Source organism: Pteropus vampyrus, unplaced genomic scaffold (assembly GCF_000151845.1).
Source record: "Pteropus vampyrus isolate Shadow unplaced genomic scaffold, Pvam_2.0 Scaffold93, whole genome shotgun sequence".
Taxonomy (NCBI): domain Eukaryota; kingdom Metazoa; phylum Chordata; class Mammalia; order Chiroptera; family Pteropodidae; genus Pteropus; species Pteropus vampyrus.
This window is the reverse complement of record NW_011888874.1, coordinates 1675778-1693889: the sequence shown is the minus strand read 5'-3', so window position 1 is coordinate 1693889 and position 18112 is coordinate 1675778. Positions and strand designations below refer to the sequence as shown.

At 38.7% G+C, this 18112-nt stretch overlaps 1 protein-coding gene across 2 annotated transcripts in view; it reads left to right on the top strand.

Annotated features, from left to right (window-relative positions):
- Positions 1 to 18112, top strand: part of DAW1 (dynein assembly factor with WD repeats 1) — a 38222-nt gene that overhangs the window by 535 nt on the left and 19575 nt on the right. The window contains exons 2-6 of one of the 2 annotated variants that reach the window (XM_011364054.2): positions 3269 to 3322; positions 10856 to 10928; positions 14377 to 14521; positions 15909 to 15967; positions 17874 to 17996. In XM_011364054.2, coding sequence (XP_011362356.1) covers positions 10861 to 10928; positions 14377 to 14521; positions 15909 to 15967; positions 17874 to 17996 — 395 coding nt within the window. In that variant the 5' untranslated portion in view covers positions 3269 to 3322; positions 10856 to 10860. The remainder of the gene's footprint in view (positions 1 to 3268; positions 3323 to 10855; positions 10929 to 14376; positions 14522 to 15908; positions 15968 to 17873; positions 17997 to 18112) is intronic. The other variant, XM_011364053.1, reaches the window with a different exon arrangement.

Genomic DNA, 18112 nt, shown 5'->3' with positions numbered 1-18112 from the left:
CTCTCCGCCCTCGCGTGGGACCCTGGTTTCTGGCACTGGTCGGGGTCCTGAGAAGGCAGCGGGGTCCCCAGGGGTGATCCCTGTGAGACAGCAAGTAAGGTGCTTCCTCAAAACTTTTTAAATGACTGTTAAGTTGCCGAATTATAATGCTTTCTGGTTAGTTAGAAAGGCGACAGATGAGGGGGGATAAGTGGTGATTGATGATGTCCTGGAATCTTGGTTTCTGGAAGGGAAGACGCCGATGAGGGACACATTGTCCCACAGCCACTGCCCCCCCACCCCCGCCCCGCAAAAAAAAGTACCAGGATGATCAAGTTAAGGTGTGTCGACTATGAAAAGACAAATGCATTCTCAGCAAAGCACATTACGTTTGTGATTGTATTCCACGCGTTTATTGATGGCCTACTGTGCCGTGGGACTTTAAAGAAGGTCACAGTCCTTGAGTTCAATGAGTTAATAAATTATAGAACAAGCCCCTAGAACGCTACAGTTTGAGTGGGTTGGATTTGCGCAGTTCTCTTGTTTCATAGGTGAGGACATAGTCACTTCAGAGAATATTTGAAGTCCGCTCGTCCCCCAGCTTGTCAGACATAGGAGCAAAACTCTCGTCTTCTAATTCGGAACTCACTTTAAAAATAAGAAAACTATAAAGTAAAAAGTCTGAAAAACTTGCCATAAAGCAGTAGATGACCAAATACAGTTGCTGGATGAAAAGTCAGGTTCTTTCTGCAAGAGTAGCCCTAAGACAGAAACTTCCTACAACGTGAAGTTAACATTTATAGTAAAGACATTTATTTATTTTTTTCTCTTAGAATTCCACTTCAAATAACATGAAAAGGCTCTAGATGCGAGAAGTGGTACACAGAAAATTTTCGCTTAAGATTAATGGCTTGTTCTCTTTAAGCATTCCACAGCTTTACTTTAGCTGGTTCCCATAAGTAGAATGATAAACGAATGTCTCGCTTTCATGCCTTTGCTGTGGAGTTTAGGTCAGGACCATGAGCTCTGGGATCATAATAACTACTCTCACCACATACAAGTTTAGTAAGTCAGGCCACCTGCTTCGATCTGCCGAGCCGTCAGTCAGAGCGCCCATCTCACAGCTCTGCTCGCCCTTTCCAGCTACTACCCCGTTTATCGCTTTCCATTCCTTGAGAGAATGTTGTTTCTGGTTTTTTCTTCTCCATTCTGCCTCGAACCTACTCCTATTTTGTTTTCGCCCTCACTGCTCCACTGAAACCGCCTGGTTCGAGATCCCCAATGACCTCTGACATCGCCAACTCCCCTGGCCACATCTCACCCCTGCCTTTCCTGACCTGACAGCAGCATTCGACCCGTTGGGTCGTTGTTCCTTCCTCTGCTGAGACACACGCTCGACTTTTCCTCCTGCCTCATCGTCACTACTTCTTGGTCCATCTTGTTGGCCTCTCCTCTTTTTTTTTCCTCCCCCGATCTTTATGTTGGAGTGTTCCAGAGCTCCGTCCTTGGACTTCTCTGTCTCTACTCATTGAATAGGTGACCTCATCTGTTCTCAAGGCTTAGAAACCATCCTGAGTGGTCCTGAGTACGTACCTAACCACCTGCTGGATACTTCCTTTCGATGTCCGATGTGCATCTCACACGGGCCTCCTGGGGCAACTTCGTTCCTTCACTTGGGCTCGGGCCAACACCTTGGACTCATTCTTTTCTCCTCTCTTGTACACTCTACATTTGGTCCGGTAGCAGACCCTGCCAGCTCACCTTCAAAATATATACAGTCATGCACCGCTTAGTGACATTGTGAGTGACAATGAGAAATGCATCGTTAGGTGATTTCGCCGTTGTGCAAACACCGTAGAGTGTGCGCTCACACGAACCTAGATGATATAGCTACGACACACCTAGGCCGCGTGGTCTAGCCTATCGCTCCTAGGCTACAAGCCTGTATAGCATCTTACCATACAAAACAACACGAGACTGAATCAAACACAAGAGAAAATGATGCAATCCAGAGATGTGGGAAACAGAGATGTAGGAAGCTGCTGCCGGCGTGACATGGCATACTGTTTTACAACAAACTTGTTAAAACGTAAGTAGAAAGAGTACACTCTAAAATCACGATGAAAGTACAGTACATAAGCTAGTAATATAGTCATTTATTATCAAGTATTATGTACTGTGCATACTGTATGTGCTATACTTTTACGTGACTGGCAGCCAGTGCATTTGTTTGCACCAGAGTTACCACAAACACGTGCGTAATGCATTGCACTACGATGTTTCGACAGCTATGACATCACTAGGCGATAGGAATTTTCCAGCCCCACCATAGTCGTATGGGACCGCCATCGTATATGTGGTTCGCTGTTTACCGAAGCATCAGTATCCAGTACATGACTAGACACGATTGAACAGCTTCTCCCACAATTCAAGCCCACCATTCTCTTTATTGCCAGAGCTTCTCCCCTTGCTCCACTTCAGTCTGCTTTCAACACAGCAGCAGGTGACTCTGTTAGGATATAAATCTGATGATGTCATTCCTCGGCTCGAGCTCTACAATGGCTTTTCAACCACTTAAAGTAAAAGGGCCGTGACCTCTGAGGCTGCCCATTCCAGCATCGCTCCCCTTCTCAGTGTTCCTTGGATGGGCCAATTGTGTCCACACTCGGGGTCTCTGAAGTTGCTCGTTTTTTTCATTTTTTGTTTGTTTGTTTGTTTTTGTTCTTTTTTTGACCTCGAATCATCTTTCCCTGGACATCTGCATAGGCAACACTCGCATCTTTTTTTTAGCTCTTTCCTCAAAAGTAAGTTAGCAAAGTGAAATCTCTTTCTCTAGAATTTCCAATTTTTCAAGATATTTCATAGCTCCCTTCCCTGCTTTGTCTTTTCTTAGCACTATCTCAAGTCGACATGCCATCATTTTACTTATTTATCTTAGTCTTTCCAACTAGAATAAAAGCTTCACGGGGGCAGGGACTTTGCCTGTTTTGTCCACTACACCGAGAATAGAGCCTGGTGCATAAAAAGGTATGCACATAATTAAATAATGAATGAGTTTAACGAGATGGTGTGTGTTAAGTAGAATGCCTGGAACTCTGCCTGAAATGTGAATGGGTAGGATTGGTCATCCTCAAGGTCCTCTCCAGCTCTAAAAGTCCAGGGTTCCAATAGCAATCTTAGATTCAGGTAAGGCTTTAGACTCATACTTGGGACTATTATTGTCTTAATGATTATCTCCTAATGAGGTCATATCACTTAGCATGTTAGATGTTTAATTTCTGAATTCCAGTCTTTGATGAGCCATACATTATATGCCAATTTCCCAGGCACTGCTGAATAGCAGGTAAGCATTGCAATAACATTGTCGAATAGGAAAAAAAAAATCACTCACTGCTGAATCATTCCCCATGCTACCTTTATCCTTTCTGTCTATAAGGCCAATTTCCTTTTCCTCCTAATCCTCTCATTTCAGTCCTCCCACTTTCTTTTGATTAAGATATAGGTCAGGAGCTGTTGTATTGGCATCCACCGAGTGATCCCTCTTCCTACCTACATTCCTGATGACTAAGGTACATAACAGTAACATGGCTAAACAAGCATGGGGCATTTCTTTATTATCTTGGTCACATTCATTAACTCATAAGCTCTTCGCTTTGTGAGGAGTAGGTGTCGAATACGTGCCTTCCGACTTACTCAGTTATGACTCTCTTTGTCTTTAATTTATTGTGGGCAGGTCCTTGGTTTATGTCCAGGAGAATGAATTAAATAAACATTAATTAAGCTGATTAATATTCTGAGCACTTTAAAGGTTTCTGTTGACCTGGCTAAGGAATACTCATATCTTCTGGAGCTGAGCCTTTTAGTACATTATAAAATTCTGGGCGAAGCAGCTTCTTACTTAAGTGTTTTGGGAATTATACTTATTGCATGATAATGCACAACTAGGGGAAGATCAAGAATATTAAGATACTGTGGGAAACAATCACTAAAGAACAACATGTATTCTGTGAACATCTTTGTCAATTTTCTCTTGCATTCTTCACTGCACATGTCACAGTCTTGCTCATTTTGGAGCTCAGCGATCATGGGAACGGTGAGCATACTTCCTCTATGTTTGTTACAATAAAAAAGTCACTGTACAGGTTTCAGATTTTGCACTTTATTTTCTAGATTTATTCGTATAGTAACCCAGCTAAGTTTTAGTAGTCAACCTAAAGACTTTTGACTATTTTCATTTTGTTAGAAACAAGATGGTCGTGAATAAAGAAAGAATTTTATGAATTTGCTTGCTATATTTTAAAAATGCATTTCCTTCGGATATTAGATTATGTTGTATGGGTTGTCAAGTGCTAATTCTTTCTAAACTTTCCCTGAGTTACAGATTATGATTATATTACTTACTCACTGTTTATATTGTTATTCAACTGTTTATCAAATGCCTACTTTCCTCAAGAATAAGTAGTACATATACAGCAAAAACCTTAAAATTAGAGAACAGGAAAGCAGTGGTCCTTGATGATGCCTTAAATTGATAGAAACTTTGTTTCAAGGTACTGTATCTCTGGTTTTCAAATAACATTATGAGGCTGTTGGTCTTTAAGAGTTTATATTCTAATAATGTTGATCTGTATCATTTTTCATTTTTCTCCATGTTCTTGTTTTTATCCTACTTTTTTATTATAAAATTAATATTTACTTATAACCAAATTTTGAAAAATGCATAAATGGATAGCTAACTTCACCCTTAACCCACTGAAGGTCCCTTGAAAAGAGCCACCTACCACGTCTACCTATAGTAAGTGAGAATGCCTGTGTCTTTAACCTTGCTATTATTGAGTATTATCAGCCTTTATAATTTTTGCTGATCTGATGGATAAAAATCTTATCTGTTATTTTATTTTGTATTTCTTAATGAAGTTGGAGACATTTTATTTTGATCTGTTTATTGATCATTGCCTTTTGTTGATTTTCTTTATTAAAATAATTTTAGAGTTTTTATATTAAGTTCCTTAAGCCTTGTATTTGTAGTTGAAATTATTTTACTGATTACCATTTGTTCCTAACTTTGTGGGATCTTTTACTGTGTAGAAGTTTAAATTTTATTTCAGACAGATGTGTTAATTTTATTATTTTTTAGCTGTTGAGTTTCACGTCACGCTTAAAAAGTCAATTACAGATACTAAGATATAAATATGTTCTCTGATTTAGAACATTTCATATTCTATTTTTAATACTAAAATTTCTAATTAACCTAGAATATATTTTATGCATTGTACAGTGGAAATCTAGTTTCATTAATTTTTTCAAAATTCAGCTGATTTTTACATCATTATTTATTGAATAATCCATTCTTTCCCCATTAATTTAAAATATTACCTTCACTTTGTTTGAAAATTTCCTTATATAGGTGATTCTATTATATCGATATAATTTTCTATCAGAACCACACTTTATTGTTTTATAGTTTGCTATAATATTTGATAATTTTTCAAGTTCCAAAAAAATAAAATCATCATAATTACTTTAACCCCATAGATTAATTTAACATCTGTTATATCAAGTTGCGGTTTTTAGCAATGACTCTCAAATTGTAGGATAACGAGGGGCCCTTGAACCCTTTCAGTGGGGCCTCCAGGTCAAAGCTCTTTTCACATGACAAGAAGATATAATTTGCTTTTTTCGCTGTATTGACATTTGCACTAAGGATGCAAAGACAGTAGGTGGGGAAACTATTGGTACCTTACTACAAATCAAGGCAGTGGCCCCAAACTATCACTATGGTCATGGTTTTCCTCACTGATACACGCTTGCAGCAGGAAAAGAAAACTATCAGTTTTACTTAAGAATGTCCTTGGTGAAGCAGGAAAACTTTCTAATGTGAAATACTGACAAAGGGTACATGTAACTGGGCGATAAAACCGGGAAGACTCGTAAAACGCTTCTGCTGCCCAGCGAAGAATGACCGTGTCTTGAGGAAAACACCCCTGCAGTTGTTTGGGTGGAGGGATGAACTAGCCAATTTTTTTTTTTTTTTTTTTCATGGAACACCATTTTTAATTGAAAGACTGACCGAGAAACACACATGGTTTTCAGACTTGGACATTCGACAGACATTTTCTTGAAAATGAACAAAGTGAGCCTGCAACTTCGCAACAAAACTTTCAGCATTTCTTGTCAGTGATAAAATTGGAGTTTTCAAGCAAAAATTAGAATTCCAGAGCACTGGTATCTACCACCATGAGCTGGACAGCTTATCCGCCGTAAGAGAGTTTTCTGGTGACTGATAGTGGTAGTGACATTAATACATGTGAATTTTGGGATATTGTATAATGAACTATAGCAATATTTAGAAGTTGTGCGTAACCCAGGATATTTTTTAAGTATCCGGCACAGGATGTTGTAATTTACACATGGATAAAATACCTTTTGAAAGTGTGACGAGACCAACAGTTTTATCAGAATAGGAGGATCTAGCCGATGTGGTTTCAGATATCATTTTGCAACTTATCTTTACGAAACTAGCACTTGTGAAGTTTTAATGTAGCATTAAAGAAGATTAGCCGTGATTACCTGAAAAGGCAATCTAAATATTTCTCCATTTTTTTTCTACATATCTGTGTATGACCAGATTTTTTTTCTCATACTTCATTTAAACAATGTACAGTAATAGCTTGAATGCAGAAGCAGAGCTGAGAACCGAGCTCTTTGATTAAGCCAGATATTCAACAGATTTGCAAAAGTGTGAAACAGTGTTACGGTTCTTACTATTTTTGGGGGAAAGAAGATAGTTATGACTACATAATACATTATTTATGGTAACACGCTATAAGTTTATCATTGCTATTTGTAAAATTTTTTAAAATTATTTATTTATTTTAAAATTTTAATTAGTTTCAAGTACACAGTACATTAGTTAGACATCTATATAGTTAGTAAAATGATCCCCCCAATTGCTCCCTCTCTCCCTCCCCTGACCCTCCACCTAGCCAATGTATTAATGCTAATTGCAATCCTTATGCCATGCTTCCCATCCCCGTGACCATCTGTCAGCTACTAATTTGTATTTCTTTAACCCTTCGCCCATTCTCCCAGCCCCCCAAACTCCCCTCCCCTCTGTCCATCACCAAATTGTTCACTATATTTGTGAGTCTGTTTTTGATTAGTTTGTTCTTTTTATTCCTTAAGTTCCACATATAAGTGAAATCATATAGGGTTTATCTTTCTCTGTCTGACTTAAATACCTTCTAGGTTCATCAAAGCAATATCTTTTTCCATCCCCTTCCTTTTCATATGTAGGGGTCTTGTTTTCTTATCCTTTTAACCACTCCATCCCTTGGTAGGAGCACTTAATTCTTTTCCCTTTAAGGAACTTATCAATAGGAATGTGGTTGTTACCATTCTTTACTCCTGTTTTCGAAACATGTTTTTTCTTCTTAAAGAAGTCCCTCCAACATTTCCTGCAATTCTGGCTTGGTGGTGATAAATTCCTTTAGTTTATTTTTGTCTGGGAAGCTCTTTATCTGTCCTTCAACTCTAAATGATAGCTTTGCTGGATAAATTATTCTTGGTTGTATATCCTGGGTCTTCATTCTTTCAAATATTCTTTGCCAAGACTTTCTGTCCTGCATAGTCTCTCTTGAGAAATCAGCTGCCAGTCATATGGGTGTTCCCTTATATGTAAGTATTTGTTTTTCTCTTGCTGCTTTTAAAATTTTTTCTTTGTATTTAACCTTTGGCATTTTAATTATGATGTGTCTTGGTGTGGGCCTCTTCGGATCCCTGATTTTTGGAATCCTCTGAGCTTCCTGGGGTTTTATATCCATTTCCCTTGCCAGGTTAGCGAAGTTTTCCATCATTATTTCTTCAAACAGCTGTTCAACATCTTGATTTTCTGCACTTACGCCAATCAGACGAACATTTGGAGCCTTAATAGGTCCCATATCCTCCTTAAATCATCTTTATAGTCTTGGCCTCTTTTCTCGCCATTCTGTTTGAGTGTCCTGATTGGCTTTCCTGTCCTCTAGCTAGGGCATGTGATCCTCTTCTTTATTCACATTGTTTATTCCTTTGTTTATTCCATTTAATATACTTCTCATCTCAGATAATGTGTTCTCCATTTCAGACTGGTTCCTTCTTATAATTTCCACTTCCATTTTTATGTTTTTTTTATATCTTTGTTGGAGTTCTCTGCACTTCCCAAAAGTTCATTGAGCATCTTTATAACCAGTGTTTTGAACTCTGCATCTGTTAGATGACTTGACTCCATTATATCTGGATCTCTGTTCTGTTCTGTCATATGGTTTCTGCTTCTTTGTCTTCCCATTTTGGCTATCTTTCTGTGTCTGTTTCTATGTACTAAGCAAAGCTCCTAAGTCTCCTGGTCTTATTAGTGAGGATTTGTGTAGTAGGTGTCCAGTGGCACAGTCTTGAGAGGGGTTCAGCTGCAGGTCAAACTTAGCCCAAACCTGTACCCCTCTGGGGCCACCTGTTAAGATTCAGCAAGCAATCCACAGAATCTGTGCTTATAGTTGCCTCAAAAGGCCACCCCAGAAACTGAGGCCAGCTGCCTCCAGAGTGAGTCTAGGCGCTGCTCGGCAAGGAGTACTTGACTTGCTGAGGATACACCTGGATGTGGCTTGGGTGAGGCCGTGAGTTGGGGAAGGCAGGGTTTCAGGGAATCCTCTAGACTGAGCAACCTCTGTCATCCAGTTTGATGACATCACGGCTGTGGAGGTGCTGTGTCCGCACTGGGAGTCAAGAGGGCTCAACAGAGAACAATGGATACCGCTGGCACTTCTGTACCGAGCAAGGCTCACCTCAGCCCTCACTCTGACAATGTCTCTCTGTAAGTCCCTGGTGCCCGCTGCGTGCAGCTGAATTGGCACTGGTGCTCAGAGTGAGCAGGTCGGTCACCGCAAGAATCCGCTCGCGGACGCGGCCCCTTTAAGAGGCGTCCGCCACTGCCGCGGCCGCAGCCTCCGGCTCACTCAGCTGCTTGGGACCGGATGGTCCCACATTCTCGCCCCGTCCTACCTTCTGCCGTTGCAGGGTGCTTTCTTGGACTTCTCCCTAGTTGTATGGCTTGTTCCTCCAGATCCCAGGTGATTTTTCCTTGCTGCTGCTCCTTGTTTCCGTCACAATTTTGATTTGGTCTCCAGAGGGATGAACAGAGCCTCTGTCATCTATGCCATTATGAAGCACTCTCGCTATTTGTAAAAACTTTAATAAATATTTTTAAATGATCTCATTTTAATATGGAAAATATTACAAAAACAAAAACTCTTTTGTGTCCTCCATAATTTAGAGTATAAGGTTTTCCTAAGACCATAGCTATAGAGATAGCACAAAAAAGCGCCCAAGAGGCTTTGTTCAGTTTTTTTTCTTCTTTTTCTTTTTTTATCTCTTTGTTATGCTGATTGAATATATTCTATTGACCTGTCTTCAAGTTCCTTGCTTCTATACTTTGTCATCGCTATTCTACTATTGACTCTCGTCAGCGAGCTTTTCATCGTGGTTATTTACCTTTTCAGTTCTATAATTCCCACTTGGTTGGTTCTAATAACTTCTGTTTCTTTTCTGAGATTTTAAAAAATATTTTTTTCATTTATTTCAAGTGTATTTACAAATGATTGCTAAAGTATTTTGATGACATGTTCTTTTAAAATCTTTGCCAGATAATTTCAGCATCTGATTTATCTCCATGTTGGTGTTTGTTGATTATCTTTCTCTGGTTCTTGGTATGATGGGTGATTTTTTGTTATATCCTGGATATTGGAGTTTGCTGATTGTGTTTTACTGTTGTTGTGTCCTGGACATTTTGGGTATTATGTTAGGAGGCACTTGATCATATCTAATTCTATTTTGGCAGGCCGGCATCATGTTTAGACTTAGCATACACAGGTTCTGGTCTACTTTTGTGGGCTTAGTTCCAGGGCAGTTCAGTTTTCTGGTGCTGCCAAGATTCTTGCTCCACCTCTGCCAGTGCCACCTGTGGGGACAGAAGGTACTTCCCAATATACCTGCTCTTGCTTGATGAACCTCTGGGGGTGGGGGATCAAGACCCTGGACCTGGTTTATGCCACTGGTTGAAAGACAGGGAGACACTGCTTCGGTGCCAAGTTGTAGAGTAGCATCTGGGACATCCTGGGACTTCATTGCCACCTTTTGTAGATGAATGTGACTGCCCACCTGGTTGTGGAGTGGGGTCTGGGAGGTCCTGGGACAGGACCCGCTGTAGACAGACTAGATGAACCTCGGAGGCCCCAACAGAGGAGCACATGTCAAGACGGTCTGAGGCTTTGTTGCTGTGTCTGCCGCAGGCATCGGACAGCTGATGGGGCCCAGCCTTGCTGTGGGAACTAGGGTAGCCCAGGGCTGTCTCTGGTGGGTTGGACTGCCTGCAAGGGCCTCAGCGGTGGAGCGGGGTTGAGTTTAGGACTCTCCTGTGCCTTCGGCCATGGCGAACGAGCTTTGTTGCTGTTGTTTGGTTTTTATTGTCTATGGCCTTTGCTGGTTCCAGGCTACACGTCCCTCTGGTCCCCAGGTGGGGATGCATAGGAGCTAAAGCGAAAACCCAGAGAAATCACCGCGTTGCCTTTCCTGAGACCCCTAGCCAGTCCGCCTTCTGCTGCACCACTCTCAATTCTCCTAGCGTTGCCTGCTGAATAATTTCAAGGGTGTTTAGTTGTGTTTCAAGGAAGGACCAAGAGAAAGCGAGTTTACACAATCTTGCTTTAGAATTAGACATCACCGCATGTGTTTCATGTTGAAAAATGCAAAGAATTTAAAAATAAAAATAAAAACAATTATGTCCAAGCAGACTAACTTTGTAGGTTGTCGTCATAAATGTCTTCTAACACGTTTATTTATTTTACAGGAATTATGTTGGAATATGAAAAGAGTGGAAAATTGAAGACCAAATCCATAGATTTGCTTGATCTCAGTCCAAGGTAAGCTGGCTATATAATGTAAAATGTATTTCAGATCCACATTTTTCTTTAGTGGAAAACCCTGACATTGGGTACTGCGTGGATGAGCCGCACAAACTCAGATGATACGTTGCTTTAAAAAATGTTCCGTGGTGTGTAATTTTCTGTTTCTTTCCGTGAATTCTACTTGAGTGTCTTGCTGAATGAGAAAGAGGTGGAAAAAGGACCCTCTACCATTTTTTTTTCTTTCTGAATAGACCTTTATTTTCCCCCTAATAGTTTTAGAAAAGCAGCGAAGACAGAGTTCCCTCGTACCCCACACTCAGGATCCCCTAGGTTAATATTGCACATTTGTCATAATTAATGAACCAACATTAATATGTTGTTTTAAACTAAAGGTGGTATTTTATTCATTTTTCTTTGGCTTTTGCCCGATTCTCTTTTTCGCTTCTAAAATCCTACCCAGGACACCATATTTCATTTAGTCGTCAGGTCTCCTTCAGCTCCTCATGGATGCGACAGCTTGTCTTAGTTTTGATGACTTTAACATTTTTGAGGAGTACTGGTTATTAAATTTTAAGATATTACTGAGCCCGTTTTATTTTTTTAAAAAAATTATTTATTTATTTATTTATTTATTTATTTATTTATTTATTTATGAATTAATGAAACGATTTAATCCCCCCCCACCTCCCTCCCCTGTCTACCTCCACCGCCTGCCATTTTCTTAGTAGATAAATATTTCACAAGGTTGACCGTATATACGATTTCCTCATTAACTGCCACAGAGCAGAGCTGGGAGGACCACAAGTTTGTTTGTGAAAGTTGTTCGCCCAGAGGAAATCCCCTGGTTAGATCACATAGCCCAGAATCCCTTTCCTTTAGAAAAATCTTATGCAAAACTCCACTTCCAGATACAGAATCAGATTAGCGATTATACCTGTGGGAGCCTGTGCTCAGATATGGTGAAGATATTAGAGAGATATTTTTCTCTCTAAATGGGAGAAAAATCTAAAAAAAAATTGAACAAAAAAATCCTGCAATAGGTATTTTAGAGTTATCCCCCAGTGAAATAAGTGATTTTCCATTATGACTTTCTTTTTACTTCGTCATTAGTGGAGAGGGGAACAGAGACTGTCAGCAGAGGGACTTCTCCTTGTCTAATTAAGAAGTGGACAAGCTGCTCTCTAGTTTTAAAATAAGCACAAACAGCCTCACGGCTGGCGAGAGCTGCTGCCGAGTTTGGAGTCTGTCCGAAGGGAGGAGGACAGGGTGTGGCTTGCGTGATGAAGGTGACGGTGGAGTCCCAGTCTCCTTCCAGGTGCCTGGCACCGAGAAGGTACTTAATAGCTATGTATATTTTTAAATAGAAGAGTAAATGGTAACCAAATAATGTCATTGAATTTTATCTACATCAATCCCTTTTTATTCTATTTACAGGGAAGACAAGGCCTCAGGGCAAATCAAGCCTTCTTGTTATTTTTGTAAATGGAACATTCACTGATTTGTGCGATCGTGCCAGCAGGCAGAAAGTTCCACTGTTAGACGTTCATTTATTTATTCAGTAATGATGTATTTGTACCTTCTCCATGTAAAGCTCTAGATTAGAATCTACGAGAGGCTATGAAGATACTAACTGTTTAGTTTAAGAAGTAACTTGTACAAAACGGAACATCATATGAGTGGCAAACTTCTATTTAAGAGAATAACTTTCAGCTAAAGATTCAGGAAAACGCAGATTTCTGTTTAAAAAGTATAGATCTTTAGGATGTTGTAGTCATCCTATAGAGCAAAAAAAGTCCCGAAGTTAAAAAAAAAGTACGAGTCTTGTTTCTAGTTCTGCCCAAGAATCTGGAAATATTTTGCACATAAAAATACTTGCATTATTTATGACATACTGGAGTTACTGTGCTGGAAAATAGCAATTAGAATAGGACCGAAGGGTTGGGAATGTACAGAATAAATATCTGGTTAATTTAGATCTTGCAGGAAATCTGTATTGATTCATAACATTTGTTGGAAATCTTTTCAAGGGACATTATTATCTTTTTTTAATTCTTACAAAAGTGTAACTCTTCTGACAACTGACTCTCTGAGAATTTATCAAAGTCACTGTTATAAACTGGCTCCGATTCATTCCTGTTCCAGACATTCAGTTCTATTCTAGTAGATTTTATTTCTCGAGAGCTGGGACCATACTGTTACACTCCCAGGGCCTAACCTGCAGTAGGTACTCGATAAATGTAAGAGGCATGAACAGCCTCCTTGCACAAAACTGGAGCGCAAGAAACGTGTTTTTTTTTTTTTTTTTTTGTGAAGAGGAGGCGGATGCTTCTCAGAGTGTATTTTTCTGGGGAGCAGATGCTGAGACAGGTGGGTAAAAGGTTACTAGGAAGTGACACCTGTGGCAGGCCAGGGGGCAAAGCAGGGGTCGGGCAGGAGGAGCCATGGACCAGGATGATGCAGATTTGACGCCAGCCTTCGCCCACGGGAAGGAAAACTCCCAGGTGAAGCCCTTCTCCGGGCAGAAACGGACAGGCTCTTCTGCCGTCTCTTTGCTCAGCCCTGGGCCGAGGACCACGTAGAGCAAGGCCTGGGCTCGAGCGCCGAGGTGGGTCCTGAAGAAGCTGTAGCCGTCTGTTCACTGAATACCTCGCTCACTGCTGGGCCATAAGGCCTTTCTAGAAGGGAGGGCACTAGGCAATGGATCTTTGATACATGTTTTGCAAAATCACCCTATTTTGGATGCTTTATGGTTTCTAGAGATCAATATTTATCTTGATGTAATATTCTTCTGGACTAGCAAAATTTATCGGAATTGCTATAGATTATTTGAATACTGGGGACTCCCTAAATCTATCCTTTTCAGACCAGCTCTCTTTCAGGGAAATCGCATTAGAGCAAATAAGAAACATTAATAACCATCATTCTTTGAGTGTTTACCGTTGGTCAGGTATTTTCTCTTTCTTTAGGATTTAAAATCCTAACCTTTTTGAACTTCAGTCTCTTCGTCACTAAAATAATTATAATAAAAGTATTAAATTAGAGGGTTCTTACAGGGTTAAATGAGAAAACATCTGTATAATTGAAAGAAAGTATAACAGTACCAGAACATTCGATAGATGTTTATTTAAAAGAAAAAAAAAAAAAAGAGAAAGAGCTCATGTTTAGGACCAGTGTGCCCTTGGCCTTCTTAGGTGAGCAAATCAGAACCTTTGCACCTTTCCACAGGAGAAGTCAGGTAATGAGAATGTATTCTGGAGAACCCAAGAAGCTTTCATCCAGGCACGATGCACTTTGTTGGTTTGTATGATTTTCTTCCCCCCAGGATTCCTTGGTAAAGGTGATGACGGTCTTGGCATTTTATAAATGCGATGCTTCGTAACGCAATGCAACTCTCCATGTAATGAATGTATATACAATTTTTTGGCATAGAAAAAAGTAACTTTTGTGTGTGTGTGAATTTCAGTACTGATGTCAATGCCTTAGTAGAAGAGATACAGAAAGCAGAACCTCTAATCACTGCTTCACGATCAGACCAAGTAAAACTTCTAGTACAGAGGTTACAAGATAAACTCACGCAGCACAGCAGCCACCAATTCTATCTTTTTAAGGTAATGTGTGTTTTAAAAATGCAAAGTAGAAGAACTTTGACTAATTGATAGTCTCTTAATTTGAGATAAAATACAAATTTTATTTTCTCTATTTATTTTATTTTCGTGCCTCACATATATTTGCTAAGGCTTAGTGTCTGTTGAATGAATGAGTGAAATTCAAACATTTATTTCTTGAGAAGTTTAATAAAGATTTGTGGTAAATTTAATTTTTTTTATAATAATAAATTTAAAGAATAACCATTAAGGTAGTTTTAAGTTATTGAATAATTTAAATTAATTTTTCAGCTAGAGTAATATTCAGAAGTTGTATTTCATGGTATAGCAATATTTTAGATTTTCAGCTTTTGTGTGAACTAAACTATATATAATAATTTTAATGCAATGTAAATATGCTTATTTTTCTCTAAAGTTTCTGATGATTAAATTAAAAATATAACGAATGCAGTCATTTATTACTTCAAGAACAGTTTTTGTTTTTGTCTTTATTATTTAACAATATTTAATAGTTTATCCTAGAGTAGCTTCATTTTATACTGATTATATTTTTGTGATTTAAATATAATTAAAATAAAATATTTATACACTCACCATATTTTATTCGATACAAAATCCTCGTACAATCTCTTGTATTCATTCAATTTACTGGAAGAGGATGTTTATTCTTGCAATATTGCTTTCTCCAGTAGATGGCACTATTTAACTTCAAATGTGAGCATCGCAACTATTGTGCCTTGGAATTTATCGTTCGAAGGGAACATTTTTGATAGTGAAAGGAGACACTAATAATAGTAGTTACACTCTGGTAGTAGATGTAGCTGGGGCAGTCACAACCTATCCAATCACTGCGTAAACAAACTATGCAATATATATATATTCGATAAATACTCAGCATCCAGTAGTTGCTAGATAATGAAAGGATTGAAAGGTAAATAAAATAAGACATCCCTTGATTCTAATGGAGCTTTAGAATTCAAAAAAGTAATAATATATTGTAAAGTCTATATTTTAAACATAGCATATTTTCTCTATATACTCTATACTTATATACAAAAACGAGTGTTGTATGTAAAAGAAAGTGTTATAAATTAGTGCTATTTGATATTTTATTTAATAGCAAAAACATACCTTAAAGACATATTGATGGAAAAAACACAGATTTAATTATGTTTTTGTAACTATTTTTAACTACTAAATATATTATTGGTCTTAATAATAAAAAGTACAATGTATTTTTCTCATTCACATGTTAGATATTGTCTGTATATTATGTATAATTAACACAAACTTGAGTGTCTTCATTGGTTTGAAGTTAAAATAACACATTAAACTTAATATTGTTTGAGTTTAAAACAAATGGTGTTTTTTTGTTTTTTTTTAATTGAAGATTCTCCGAGCACATATACTGCCACTGACTAATGTCGCACTTAATAAATCGGGCTCTTGGTAAGGTTCTTTATTTTTTAAAAATTTATTAGACTTTATTTTTTAAGAGCAGTGTTAGGTTCACAGCAAAATTGAGCAGAAGGCATAGAGATTGCCCATATGCCCCCTGCCCGCGCACCCCCCCACAGCCTCCTCCACCATCACCACCCCCCGAGGTTGTACATTTGTTACAAGTGATGAACCTACATTGACACATCATCATCATTCAAAGTTCATAGTTTGCATTAGGATTCACGCATGGTTTTGTACATTCTATGGGTCGACAGATGTATAATGACATGTATCCACCATTATAATATCAGATAGAACAGTTTCACTGCCCTAAGAATCCTCTCTGCCCTGCCTATGTATTTCTATTTCTACTTCAGTTTCTATATCTATTTTTTATTTCTAACTTTTAATAATCGAGGGAAAAATTTTTAAAAATAAAAATTGTACATATTTAAGGTATGCAACAGACGATTTGATATACGTATACACAGTGCAATAATTACCACCGTTGAGCTTATTAAAATATCATCTTCTCACAGTTAATATGTTTCTTTTTGGTGAAGAAAGCACCTGAAATACGTATATCACATTTTCTTTACCCATTCGTCCCTTGACGAACACTTACGTTGTTTCCGTACGTGGCCATTGTGAACAAGGCTGCCAGGAACTCGGGGGTGCAGATATCTCTATGAGATCCTGAGCTCATTTCCTGTGGACGTATACCTAAAAGTAGTTTTACCTACTTGGGGAACCGCCATACTGTCTTCTATAATGATAGTACCAGTTCACATTCCCAAAGAAGCTAGGAAGAAGTGTCTAGAAGAGAATCAGAGACACACTGCCTTGTCGACCATTCTATTTTGTTTAGATAGCAGAATTTATTTTCACTTTTTATCACTACCACTTGACATTCAGACTGGCTTTTCAATTTTATGCGTTTTTTTTTTTTTTCCTGTGTTGAGCAAATATCTGTCCTAATGGAAAACTTAAGAAATAACTAATATACTATAATATACTATCATTTTTCTTTAAAATATTAGATGTCGATATGATAATTACTCCTGTAAGAGAATAGTCATGTTGACGGATTGTTAAATATTAAAGAAATATTTCTTGAACATTTATCAGTGTGCCAGTCGTGTCCCAGGTCCTGGGGATAATGGACAGAACAAGCAGCATGTGTGAAGGAAGTAATCTAGTGCTTCGCAGATTAGCGAGAAGGCGGATGTGGCTGATGAGGCTGTGCTTCTGGGAGAAGCTGAAGTCCCAGAGACGGCCAGGGCCACTGGCCTTGTGGAGCACAAGCAGAAGTTGGAATGTTCCTCTAGATTGCTAGAAAGCCATTTGAGGAAGCTTAAGAAAGTAACTCCAGAATAGATTTGTAAGGCCCATGTGTGAGCCACAACCTATTAGAAGATGGTTTTATTTGTTTAGGCAAGAGATGGGGGCAATGGAGCCGGTGAGAATGGCCATAGCAGGGATGTATTTTGAGAGTTTACTAGCAGATTGTGTGTGGGATGTGAGTGGAAGAGAGAAATCAAAGGCGATGCTAAAATTTTGTGGTCTGACCCTCCGGAAGAATGATATTATTTATTGAGATATGTTAGGGTTTCAGTCAATGTTACTGATCACAATTATTATTGAATTATGTAATTATTTACATTATGAGAATGATTATTGGCAGGATTACCCTTCATTTTATTTAGCGACTCCTTTTTGGGCTTGGGAGAAAATTGGAAAGTTTTTAAGTCAAAAGATTTAGCTATTGTTCCCAGTTTAACTGTTTATTCTGCATACACAATTTCCACTGTAAAAAGCAAGATATACGGGGTTATAATCTTGCAGGTGAGAAACGAGGTCCGTTGTAACAGGCTACCGTTCTCACTTTGTGATCCATTTACATTCCGTGTATTAGCTTTATCACAGGAAGCTACGACCGGACGTGCAAACTGTGGGACACTGCATCTGGAGAGGAACTTCACACCCTGGAAGGTCACAGGAACGTGGTGTATGCCATAGCATTCAACAATCCCTACGGGTAAAAGGACATTCGCTCATTCCCTTATTCCGCTTTAACCCATTAATTCATTTATTCATCTCTTCATCTCTTGAGGGAGGAAAGGAAGACAGCGAACTAAACCGTAATGAGTGCCT